The sequence below is a fragment of the Magnolia sinica genome, chromosome 4 (assembly GCF_029962835.1).
Source record: "Magnolia sinica isolate HGM2019 chromosome 4, MsV1, whole genome shotgun sequence".
Lineage (NCBI taxonomy): Eukaryota > Viridiplantae > Streptophyta > Magnoliopsida > Magnoliales > Magnoliaceae > Magnolia > Magnolia sinica.
The window spans coordinates 9,867,313-9,880,815 of record NC_080576.1 but is presented as its reverse complement, the minus strand read 5'-3'; the positions used below and the strand labels follow the sequence as shown (position 1 = coordinate 9,880,815).

Below are 13,503 nucleotides of genomic sequence, written 5' to 3'. Positions count from 1 at the left end.
CAAGCCTGATTAAAAATTCATATGGGACATAAAAGAGGGAAAAACGTAAAATTTCTCACAAAACTAATAAGATCATGCGGTGTAGCCCACATGAGTTTTGTATCAGGCTGATTTTTGTATATTCTCTTCATCTTGGTTATTTTCACCTGGTTAACGCGTTTGATGAAGGATAAACACCATGGTGGTCCCACACACAAACCTATAGTTGGCCGCCAATCCCCAATGTTCCTTGTGGTGTGGTCCATCTGAGTACTAGATCAACCTGATATTTGTTCACAGGACCTAAAATAGAGGATAGAACCTGATAGACAGAGTGGATTTTACATATACAACATGGTGGGCCCGCCGGATTCGGGTGTTTTACAGAAAACAGGTGTTGCAGAGGTTTCCAGTCTAAGAGTGTCACACCAAGGCTGCATCAGATTCAGGAAGCTTGGGCTTGTGGTTATGGTGAATCTTGTAGGCTCCATAGAAGTAGGATACAAAACCCCACAAGCACAATGCCAGTGCCGTTCCTTTCTCTGCTGTAAACCTCTCGTGGAAGGCGATGACACCAGCGACCTCCGTCAGCGGCAGAAGCATCGAGGAGAAGACGCTGGTGAAGAGCGAAGAGAAGCAGAAAATCACACCTAACATCCCCACGAAGACCATCTGAAAGAGGACCGCACACGACACAAGAACGACGTAGTACTTGGTCTCTCCTAGCCCATACTCTCTTGCCTCTCTTGGTATAGCCTGCAAATCACATCCAACCTCCATAATCAGTGCAACAGACATCTTCATATATATGACCAGTGCAACGTATCATGGCTCATCTCCCAAGCTTTTCAATCATCATTTTGGAGCCGTTCATTTGGTCTAGTTCACCCTTCTTGGGTCACCATCCCAATATCACACTGATCAAATGATCCTAACCATCTAATAGTTAGCCTTTCCATTAAAAGAATTCGTTTTGCAGGACACTGTTTCAGATGGGGAGAGATGATAGAAGTAAAACCATAAGTGAGTAATGATCTGGTGCAACTCATTTGCACCATATCATGGTGCAGTGCAATTCCAATGTAAAGAATGTATGGATTATCTAACCGCTGATCCAGGCCATCTACTTGGCTTTTCAGCGGCCTTCATTCGAAAATCAAACTGGTATTCCTAACCACGCATTGATCATGGCTTTCAATCATAATTGTTAATTTTAGATGCCATCATTTCAAGCAGTTAGGATCGTCTGATCAGAGTGATTCTGAAGAGCTAAAGTCAATTCAAGTTTGGATTTTCTTCTATACCTTGAAATCATTATTCACTAGCATTCCTATGGTACAAAAGACAGTAGCAAAGAGACCAACGCCAATCTGAAATTGCATCAGCCCGGCGTAGGTGAGGGCCTTGCTGCTCTTAGTGTAAGCAAGCTCCATACAAGGCATTATAAAACCCAAGAGGGCTGCTCCCCCCAACGTTACAAAGAACCCCAGGAAGTACTCTGCATTGGAGACACCTGGCAGGCGATCGCCGCTCTTGTGGACCCCGAGAATAATCGATCCAAGGGTCATCAGAACAACGGAGTTGATCGAGTAAGGAGTGAACTTCTGCCTAACAATGATTAGTGCAAAAAAGGCAGTGAATGCGAGCTGTGTAGCGAAGAGAAGTGATGATGTGGAGACAGGTATGTATGATAGACCGAGTGAATACATGTAGTTATCTAGACCGCTGAGTAGCCCTAGACCTGCGCTAGCTATCAAGAGCCTGGGTGCGGCGAAGAACTTGGTGGGCCTTTCTTGGGTTCGGTTTTGGACGTAGAAGATTGATAAGGGGATGAGTTGGATGGGGAATCCGACGGTTTGTAGCCAGCTCGGGATCCATTTCCTAGTCCCTCCGTGGAGGAAGTAGAGCCTTGTTACAAGGGGCCCACCAATAATGCCAATGGCCATGATGGTGCAGTTTAGCAAGAGCAGCTTCCATCTGATTCGTTTGGTCGTCTCTGGAGGGCAGTCGTTCTTGGGTGTTTGGGTGGCTGCAGTGTCTTCCATGCTCTCTCTCTCTCTCTCTCTCTCTCTCTCTCTCTCTCGTTTGTAGATTGTATGCTGTTTTATTGCTTTTGTTGCATTTTACCATTGCAACGGCTGTATTTATAGCTGATTGAAGTGAGTCGAGTGCGTTTTGCCTCTGTCGCGGCTGAGGAATGAGGATACAGACCTGACCACTTGAGCCCACCTATTAAATGGTTAGATGATTGATTTGAACCGTCCGTGTTGTGGATCTAGGCTATAGAGGTCAGTGAAAGAAAGAATGGAATATTTCGACCATCGCTACCTGTAGATGAATTTTAGAACGTTGAAAATAAAATCGTCAATGGCTAACGTTCAACTATTAGAATCAGTTTGAGAGTTGCAGGAACCACCTGAAACCCTAAGCTCTGTAAGGCCTCTGTGATGTCTGTTTTATATCCACACAGTTTATTCGTTTTTCTGACTCATTCTAGAGCATGAGCTCTAACATTAGGTAGATCTGAATCTCAAGTGGACCACAGCAAAACGAAAGACTGGGTATTGAACGCCCACCATTGAAACCTTCTTAGGCCAGAGAAGTTTTGGATCAGTCTTATATTTTTGTTTTCCTTTCATCCTGGTAGGAATCACTATATGAAGGGTTTGGATGGGATATAAACATCACAGTGGGCCCAGGAAGGCTTCAAATGTAGGAGTTTCCATAGCATTGATTCCTGTTGTGTGGTCCAATTAAGTATTGGATACACCTCATGTTTGGACCAATGTGCTAAAATGAGCTGGAAAAACAGATGGACGGAGTGGATACAACAGATATCATGGTGGTCCTTACAAAGTGATACAGGGGATTCCTGTAGCTTGCTGTTACAGGGGAGTTGCATCCTAATTAATATCAAAGGTGAGGATCGCATGAACATGCAAAAGTCGGTTATTTATGGTAACAAAGAAAATATGAACTGTTCAAATAATCAGACTATCTTAGCACGTGGGCACTAGTGCGTGGGGACGCGAAAAAAAACAAATTCAAACCGACTCTGGTCCATCGCGCTGGATTAGAAAGAGTGCATGATGGCAGACATGCTGGATATGGGGATCGTAGATAGTGGCATCCAACTAGTGGATCGTGTCCACAGATGGCCCGTGGTTTAAAATCATATCCAGTGGACGATCATAACCATCTGTTTCTCCTGTTGAATACGTTTTAATGATGACCGTCATTTGGAGGCCGCAATTTTGATAAATAGAATCAGATTTTAAGAAAAAAAAATTCAAATTTCAGAAGATTTATTTTTCAAAAAAAAAAAAAACTGTTCTTCTAATCCATTCCTCTCTTCCTTTTTTTTTTTTTTTTTTTTGAAATAGAAAAAAAAGGCTAGCACATTCCAGCCACAGGTTCCTAAGTTGTCAAAGGACAACTATGAAAAGTGGTGCATCCAAATGAAGGCATTATTTGGGTCACAAGAACTATGGGAGATCGTTACCGATGGATATGAAGAACCTACAATGAAAGAAGAAGCCGCCTTCACCAATGAAAAAAAAACCGCTTTAAAAAATTAAAGGAAGAGAGACAACAAGGCTTTGTTCCTCCTTTATCAAGGGTTAGATGAATCAACCTTTGAAAAGATTGTTGAAGCAAGCAAGCAAGCTTGGGATACCCTTGGCACCATCTTCAAGGGTATTGATCAAGTGAAGTGGGTTCGCCTTCAAACACTAAGAGCCGAGTTTGAAGCGGCGCACATGAAGGAAGGTGAAAGTATCTTTGACTACTTCTCTTGTCTAATTGTTATTATTAACAATTTAAAAAGAAATTTTGAAAAAGTTGAAGACATACATGTCATGGAAAAGACACTGCGATCTCTCACAACCAAGTTTGAACATGTGGTTGTGACGATCGAAGAATCAAAGGACTTGAAAAAATTGTCCATTGAAGAGTTGATGATATCGTTACAAGTGCATGGGCAACAAATGTAAAAGAATGCTAGTTCAATGCTTGAACATGCATTAGAGTCTAAGTTGACTCTAAATGAACAAAAGAATGACTATACACAATGAGAGGGCTGTGGCACTAGCAATCGTCTAAGAGGCAGAGGGCGTGGATATAAGCCAAGCCATCAACAAAACCAGCAGAAAAATACTAATTTTCGTGGAAGAAGAAATTGTAGAGACAGATCAATGTGTGGACGGGGAAGTACAAAGAACATCCAGTACTATAATTGCAACAAGTTTGGCCACTGTGCATCTGATTGTTAGATCAAGACGAATGATCCAACTATGCCGAAGTATGACACCATGAACAAGAAGACTCCACACTCTTCCTCACACAAGAAAAGGCATGTGAATGACCAAATGTGTGGTATCTCGACACTAGTACAAGCAACCACACGAGTGATAACAAAGAACTGTTCGTGAAACTCACATAAGGAGTTCGTGGCAACGTGAGTTTTGACAACTCATCAAAGGTACCCGTGATAGGTAAAGGAAAAGTTAAACTCTATCAGAAAAATGGTGAGCCAAATTACATCTTTAATGTGTATTACATACCAAACATGAAAAATAACATCCTCAGTATCGGCCAACTCCTTGAGAAGGGGTATGTCGTACACATGGAGAACTCTTCTCTATCTATAAGAGATATGCATAGACGTTGGATTGTGAAAGTCTAGATGGCGAAGAATCGTATGTTTTCTCTCCATATAAACACAATGCTCGAGAAATATTTTTATGGAAAAAGCAAAGAATGATTCTTAGATGTGGCATCTTCATTTTGGCCATTTAAATTTCAGTGGCCTGAAACTTCTGTCCTCATCAAGCAGAGTGTATGACTTGCCTGCTATTGAAGCTCTATAACATGTGTGTGAGGCGTGTACACTTGGAAAACAACAAAGGAACTCATTTTCGAGTGGAGTATCCTGAAGAGCAAGAGAACCGTTGCAACTAGTTCACACTGACATCTGTGGACCATTGGAGCCAATCTCTCTTGGAGACAATAAATACTTTATTACCTTCATTGATGATTTTACTAGAAAATTGTGAGTGTATGTAATCAAAGAGAAGTCTGCTGCTTTTACTATTTTTAAAATTTTTAAGGCCTTTGTTAAAAAAGAAAGTGGTCTTAAAATCAAAACCCTTAGATCTGACAGAGGTGGGGAGTACACCTCAAATGTTTTTCAAGAATATTGCAGGGAACATGGCATTAAGCAACAACATACTACACCTTACACATCACAATAGAACGGAATTGCGGAACAGAAAAACCGCACCATCCTCGACATGATGAGGACCATACTAAAGGAGAAAAGCCTGCAAAAGAATTTCTGGACAGAGGCAGTTGCATGTACCGCCTATCTACTCAATAGGTGTTCGACCAAGAGTGTTAGATTCATGACATCACAGGAAGCATGGAGTAAATACAAGCTAAGCGTGGCGCACCTTAAGATCTTTGGGTGTGTTGCTTATGCTCAAGTTCCAAAAGCGAGAAAGAAAAAGCTTGATGATCGTGGTGAGAAGTGCATCTTCATCGGCTATATTAAAGAATCGAAGGCCCGCGTACAAGCTCTACAACCCACTAACTAATAAAGTAGTGGTAAGTAGAGATGTAGTCTTTAGTGAGGAAGAAGCTTGGAAATGGAACGATGAAGAATCGACCAAAGATATTCAAGTCGAAACAGAAGAACATGAAGAAAGCCATGACTGTTAGGAGCAAACGCCCACAACACCTCTTTCGGCCGCATCATCAGTACACAGAAGTCCAAGAGTACATTCCATTACTCATGGAAGTACTCCATCAAATCAAAATTCGGCTAGCTCATCCTCACCCATGGCACCTATGAAAATGAGAAGCTTAAGCGACATCTATGAATAAACCGAAGAGGTCAATATTTTCTACCTGTATGCAGATCACGAGCTTCTGACATTTCAGGATGCCATAAAAGGAGAATGTTAGAGAATTACTATGAAAGAAGAAATTCATGCCATTGAAAAAAATAATACATGGGAACTGACTACACTTCCTAATGGTTAGAAAACTATTGACGTCAAATGAGTGTACAAGATTAAGCGAAATGTTGATGGTAAGATCGATCGCTACAAGGCAAGGCTTGTAGCAAAGGGCTACAAACAAAAGTACAGGGTGGACTATGAAGAAGTCTTCGCTTCTATTGCTCGCCTTGACACTGTGAGGATGATTATCTCCCTTGCAGCCCATCACAGTTGGATAATCTACCAACTGGATGTGAAATCTGCATTCTTAAATGGAATTCTGGAAGAAGAGGTCTATGTTGACCAACTTGATGGCTTTGTTATGCAAGGGAAGGAACACAAGATATATCGACTGAAGAAAGTCCTCTATGAGTTGAAGTAAGCTCCACGTGCTTGGAATGCACGCATCGACAACTATCTTCAAGGGAATGGCTTCGCCCGATGTCCATATAAGTATACAGTTTACATCAAGAAGAATGCTCATGGCGATATGTTTATAGCGTGCCTGTATGTTGATGATTTGTTGTTTGCAGGAAACAGTCGACCGATATTTGATGAATTCAAGAAGGTCATGTTTAAGGACTTCAAGATGACTGACGGAGGTCTGATGCCCTTTTTTCTGGGTATTGAAGTAAAGCAACAACATGGTGGCATCTATATATCTTAGAAAAAGTATGCCAAAGAATTACTTGAAAAGTTCAAGATGACCAATTGCAATGCCGTAAACACACCTGTAGCAACAGGTTTAAAACTGACAAAGGACGAAGAAGGGAGAAGCGTTGACTCGACTATGTTCAAGAGTCTGATTGGAAGCCTAAAGTACCTCACAATCACAAGGCCAGATATCGTCTACAGTGTTGGGCTTTTAAGTAGGTACATGGAAGCAGCAAAAGAATCGCACTGGCTAGCCGCAAAAAGAATCCTCAGGTACGTCAAAGGAAAGATGGAATTCGGTATTTTCTATCCATATGATGATGAAGCAATGCTGTATGGATACTCAGACAATAATTAGAGAGGTGACCAAGATGAAAGAAAGAGCACCACTGACTATGCATTCTATCTAATTATTGTCTGAGTATCATGGAAGAATTCCATGTAAAAGCATCCGTAGGAAGAATCCACAGTCATATATGTGGATAACAAGTCGTCAATCGAGCTAGCCAAAAATCCGGTGTAGCATGGAAGAAGCAAAAACAATGATACACGATACTATTTTCTGAGAGATCATGTGAAGAAGAAAACGATGAAATTAGAGTATTGTCATACTACGGAACAGGTGACAGATATTTTCACAAAGGCATTGCCGATAGATGCATTCAAACGACTAAGAACGATACTCGGAATGAAGCTGGTTTTGGTTTGAAGGGGAGTGTTGGATACGGTGGTGGATTGTGCAAATCCAAAACCGTGTAAGGATCTCTTGTGCTAGCTGTTGATAACGTGTAAGCGTTGTGTATGCTAGCTGTGGTGTTGAGATTTTTTTTCTAAGTTTAGTTTGCTAGCTAGGTTAAGATAACAGTAGATATTATTTTGGATTTTTTCTATGTTTAGCTGCCCCTAGGATGTATCTAGACAGGGATAAATTAGTCATTTCACCTAAGTGGAAAAGCCTATAAAAGGCACCACTGTAATCGTTCTAATTTATTCACATAAAACACAGCAATTCAGCACGTCTCTCTTCCTCTTTAAAGTTTCAGTTTTTTTCATGGTGGTTGCAGCTACACGTCAGCAAGAGTTGAGGCTTTAAACCCAACACAATATTGATGAGTTTGAGCAGTTGTTGATTCTGTGTATTGTGTTTGTTTTGAGAAAATGAAAAATTTGGCTTTTCAGCTTGCCCAATAGTTTTGAAACTGGGCTATTCCTTTAAAACCAAGAGCCATCTAATCCATGAAAACTCTATCTTTAGTATAGTTGAATAGTCAAAAGATAAAATTTTCTTCATTTATAGTTTACATAATCCATAGTTATGCATTTATAAATGCACGGCACTTCTACTCACATGTCAGAACACATAAGTAATAACACAAGCGTGGAACAAAAGAAGGGACCGCGCCGTATATCAACATGTCATGGTTTCGAGGGTCATCCATTACAAAAAGACCTTCCTCTTAGTGGATATGTAGAAATGGTTAAGGTAGGGAGATTAGGAAATCAGTGGTGCAAGATAGCTGCATGGGAACAAATGGTGGATAGAAACTGACAATAGATGAGATCAGAAGGTAGTGGTAAAATGGAAATGGTAAAGGTAGGGCCACAGGTTGATGTGGACAACAATAGAATGGTGATCAAGATCAGACCAATTTATGACTTTGATATCAGGTTTTGTAAGAGAGGTTACATCTTAAAACAATAATTTATATTATTTGATTGAGAATATAAAAATATATAAAAGATGTGGGAGATGTGTGGGAAACTGCAACAGATATAAATGAATCCATCTATATACCTACGTGTAAGATGATATTGATCACACCATTACAACCTCCTATTAATACAGCTTTCTTGAATTTGGACCCTCATACTGTTTTCGTTTTAACCTTCCACGAAAATGGCCCATGTAATGTGGGACCTACGATTTGAGCTATTTAAGCTAAGTTGTTATCATATGTTATTTCAAAGTTCCAGCAGGACAAGCCGTGGCTCGTGTCAGAGTATCAGAATCTTTTATTTATTTATTTATTTTATTTATAATTCTACGTCCAACGGTCGTGTGGCTGGGGACTGGTAGTTGGCTGCAAAAAATCAAAATGACCTCAGCCTTCTAGAAAGGTCGCCTCTTCATATCAAATCTGGAATTGAGTCCGTGGCCGTTGTTGAAATAGGAAGGGGCGGCATGCAACGTCTGCACAAAATGCTTGATAAGCAGGTACTTAGAAGTTGTATACGTCCATTGTTGCTAAGTTATAGTCCTAAAAATAAATTAGCTGAATAATCATTACTTCTAATTTACGTACACTTGTTTGTTTGAAATAGGACCGTTGAATAATCTTCATTTCTAACCGTCTGATAGATGTCCATGATGGTCGCATAATCAAATAAACTTAATGTTTGGTTCACGATGGACCCCGTAACTTTGACAATTTAATTTGCATTAATTTTATGCCATGCATGCAATTTATAAGTAAATAGTTTTTAAGAATGGATGGTATAACTTGTGGACCCCAACTTTGCAACGAAACATACCAAGTTATGGTAGAAAGACACTCACAACTCACACTATAAACAACTTCCAATAGGAGAGTATATTTCGAATAGCATATTTGTTACTTCAAGATTCAAATACCTGACCTTTGGCTTTTATACCTTGCTAAAAAATCACTTTCTCTGGAAGCTGGAGTCATTAAAAGATAGCGTGTCACCTTAACACCAACATCTATATCTACTCATGTGTGTAAGTGTCTTGAAATAGAAAAGGTTATACATTAATGCTATTACATTATGGGACCCGATCATCATTGATTTACGTATACGTTGGTCATTGAATTGCAGATTTCGTCTATAGCTCTGTAGTCTACATACACAATTATCTCACATGTCGGGTCACATCAGCCACTCGATCAATCATCATCAGATTATTGAAACCATATCAACGTCACCATGTATTGTTAGTCATGATTCCAATACAAACACAATAAAAGGGGACTTAAAAAAATAATATGAAGAAAAGGTAAAAAAATTCAATGGAATATACTACATGTTCTGATGAGCATGTTGTGTCCCTATATTAATATGACACTCAACCAATGTCCCATGTTGATGATTCTCTTCTCTCAGTCTAGTCTCCGTCGTATTGATGGTTTTTAACCTACCCAAATAAGAAAGAATTCCTTGTTTACTGGTCCCTACCAAAATCATACCTATCATACAAACCTAACCTTCCAAGTGGGACTTATCCAAAGTCACAAGCCATGCAAACCTAACTTTCCAATTGATGACCATCAAATGTATGTGTTCATCCATCCAAAATGGGGCCTTCCAATTGGAAGGTGTAGATTCTTGCATCCTATAAATTGGACGGTACATATGCATGCATCTCTCTCTGTCTATGTGACCGCCAATTTACTGTCCAAGTAGCAGATAATTTGCAACATATCACAGTCTGTGCAACATCAAAACCGTCCAAATCGTCGACTCCACTGTGAGGATCACCTTGAGCAAAAATCAGTATGATCCACCCATCAGGTGGGCCATACGCTATTTTGTATTATGTATTATATCCGTAGTTACTAGCAAGGAGGTATCATGTATTAATCAGGTCCGTCCATCAAGTGTGCTCTATCATTGATGGCTTCAAAAGCACACCTCAGCGAACAGTTCTATCATTCTTCTTCAATTCCTACTCTCGACCATTAACTATTTTTTTTTTTTTTCTAATGTCTCTTTGAAGGCCATAGATGGACGGCTAGGATTATGCAATGTATGTATATCTGGAACCATTTACCGTACACGGTAGCTGTAATTAGATGGACGATCCAAAATGATAGATAACCTTTCTTGGACATCCATCTTCACTCTAAACGAGGTACGGTACTTCCGCAGGATGATGAAAAGCACTTCTCTCAGGTATTTTCTGGGCCAGGCCTACATGGGCCAATAGCAAATGTGGGGTCCATTTAGACTCTGGGCCACGTCTCGTAATTCATTCGGGCCCTGAATTTTATCTTTCTAAAGTCCTGACAAGCACGCACTGCCCTACTTGTCTCACTTTGGTTGGTTATAGGTCTTGAAATGGGCCTGATTTGATGGATGAGCTTGGGCTGTGGCCATGATTGATATGAGACATTTAGTACTCGGTCCAACTGAGCAATGCTCCAGCATTAATGCAGCTTGATTCCGCTTCTCCAAATGAAATTTAATCTTGAAAATGCACTCACAAACTGTAGCTTAGGAGCAGTTTGGTGAAAGGCATGAATGGCGTTTGCACCCTATTTGAAGTAGGGGTAGCGATGGGTCCGGTGACCCACGGGTAGATTGGCCCAACCTGCTTCTGATGCTGGTTTGGGCCATCCAAAATGGGCAGTGGTTTGGGCCTGGATTATAAAATGTGACCCACTTAAGTAAATAGGCTAGGCTCAGGTTGAACCCTACCAAACCCAACCAGCCCCTGAAGCTTATCAATAGGCTAGGTGAGATTTACCTGACTGACCTGGCGAGTTAGCTGATGGAAATGGGCCAGGTTTGTTCCATCTGGCCCTAAGCCTCTAAGCCCTGGCCCTGGTCCTAATTGGATGAAGAAAGCCTTGGCCCTGATCCTACATGGTTGGGCTAGGATTGGGCTGGTCATGTAACGAGAATAGTGAAATCATCAAGGGTTTAAAATAAGTCTAATCTAAGATTTAGAGTAATTCCATCCGTCGAAAATGAGTCCCATTGTATAAATGGTTCTGATCACTGAAACATAACCCTATATCCAAGTGTGCCTTTAAACTATACATGTATGTTGAATTGGAACAGCTTGCAGGCGTCTTTAAAGCATCTATTAATTTCTTTATACAATGGTTACCCACTTAATGATTGGACCAGGCCATCCATTATTAACCTAAGCCCGACACCGGGCCTAGATTTCAAGCCTGGGGCCAGCCTCTGGCCAAGTTTAGCAGCCCATGCCCTGGCCCTAATGTGCATGGCTGCTAGTGCCGGTCCGAGCCGCCTCCCCATTGCCACCCTAACCACAAGTATAAATATCTACACATGAAATATGTATGTTTGTATTTATCAGGGCATGGCTGGAAATGCGTCCCTTTAGCCACATATTTCATTCTTAAAGCCAAGAGTGGTCGTGCTGGTTTGGGTTGGGCCGGGTCAACCTGGCCAAGCCCTATTAAAATTAAATGGCTCTGGTCGTGTCAGGCCTGCTCGATGAATTTTAAGTGGGTCAGGTCCGACTACAGTGTAATGGTTCATGGGTTGGATTCAGACCTGAATTTTTGGGCCGTTTACTAAGCAGGTCGGGCTCGGGCTGGTCCCATTCAGATCTGAACCCAACCCATCGCGTCCCCTAATTTCAAAACAGCTTACTTGGAAAGTGCATCCCAGAAATTGCCCGAAATGGTGTGTGTGTTTTTTTTTTTTTTTTAAAATCATTTTACTTCAGTCTTTGTACTGAATTATTGCAGTTTAATTCAATTAATTATCCAAACACGCCATTTGCATGAGTGCATTTTACACAAGTTTGGGCTGTTTCAGGTTCAGTCAGTCCATTGTGTTTTAGGGCCTAGCCCATCACTGTCTGGGTCCAGGCCTGGTCTTGGTCTATTAGGTCGCACTGAACTACAGAGATGGCCCACCCGATGAGCGTACAGAAATTTCCACGTATTTCCATCTTCACAATGGTGGCTACACAAAGTTCACAAAGGCATTACAAGTAGAGAATGATCGAGCTCGTCCATTTATTTTTTTACATTTCACAGACAGGACTGTTTGGATCAACCGGTCAGTGTTCCAAACAACCTATGAGTAGTGGGCTGGACCCAATGGACGGTCCAGATAGCTGAAGTGGACCCCAAAGAGTCCAAATGCAACTATGTGTATGGGAAAGTTCCCATTAGATAATCTTTTTAACAAGTAAACGTGCATTGGATGTATCCATATGACAAAAGCAAGAATCCATATTATCATATTCGTTGAGTGTATGCTTAAACTGCTTTTAATTAATAGTAGAACCTGGTTTTTAATTAACTAATCAGCTGACTAATTACATGAGTAGCTGACATTGTCAAGCCTGCATTTTAAATGGTTATATTCGAGAATGCTTATTAATATAAAGTGAATTTGGTCATTTGGGTGATGCTAAGAAGTTCATAAATAATCGATTTTTTATTAGAAATCCCATTTTGTAGAAACGGTTCTTTTGAAGTTTGATCCAGGTGTTGGAATGATCTACAACACCTGTTTCACGCTGTGCTTAAAACACCCAAGTTTGCGTGCCCACCATATTGTATATGTAAAATCCACTCCGTTTATCAGGTTTTAGTCTAGATTTTAAGTCATGATGGTAAAAATCAGCTAGATTACGGCCATACCAGATGGAACAATGGAGATGGGATGTCAGCCATTGGTTTATGTATGGGGCCACCATGTTTTGTATATTTCATCAAACGCGTTAATAAGGTTTATCCCTTCAGGATGAAGAGAAGGTACTAATATCAGCCTGATACAAAACTCATGTGGGCCACACTATGTGAACTTAGTGGTTTTCAGAGCAATTTTACATTGTTCTTACTAGTGTAGCTCATACAGTAAAAATAATGGTTTTCACGTGATGTACAGGTGGATTTTACATATACAACATGGTGGACCCCACAGACCTTGGGTTTATTATCAACTGCGTAAAACAGTTGGTAGTCTTGTGGAATACCAGCGCCTTTTTTCCCCACGAATGTGTCACATGTATAGAGCATCCAAGCCGTGCAAAAGGTCTATCTCATCATGAAGATCATCTGGTGCGAAATCAGCCTGTTCCACTCATCAGATGGGCCAGAACAATTAAATCACTGGACAGCCAACGATCTGACCCAACATG

At 40.7% G+C, this 13,503-nt stretch overlaps 1 protein-coding gene across 1 annotated transcript; it reads right to left on the bottom strand.

Moving 5' to 3' along the window:
- Window positions 1-369: 369 nt before the first annotated feature.
- LOC131242391 (purine permease 3-like) lies at window positions 370-2,105 on the bottom strand. The gene is made up of 2 exons (XM_058240984.1): window positions 1,284-2,105; window positions 370-735 (listed from the first exon to the last, which is right to left on the bottom strand). The coding sequence occupies exons 1-2, from the start codon at window positions 2,022-2,024 to the stop codon at window positions 403-405; spliced, it is 1,074 nt and encodes a 357-aa protein (XP_058096967.1). The 5' UTR covers window positions 2,025-2,105; the 3' UTR covers window positions 370-402.
- Window positions 2,106-13,503: the final 11,398 nt, after the last annotated feature.

What these genes read in the sequence shown, in the direction of transcription:
- LOC131242391 (XM_058240984.1), bottom strand. Translation starts at nt 2,024, where the DNA reads ATGGAAGACACTGCAGCCACCCAAACACCCAAGAACGACTGCCCTCCA. An exon ending in TAGTGAATAATGATTTCAAG is followed by an intron (nt 736 to 1,283) that starts GTATAGAAGAAA and finishes TGTGATTTGCAG; the next exon opens with GCTATACCAAGAGAGGCAAG.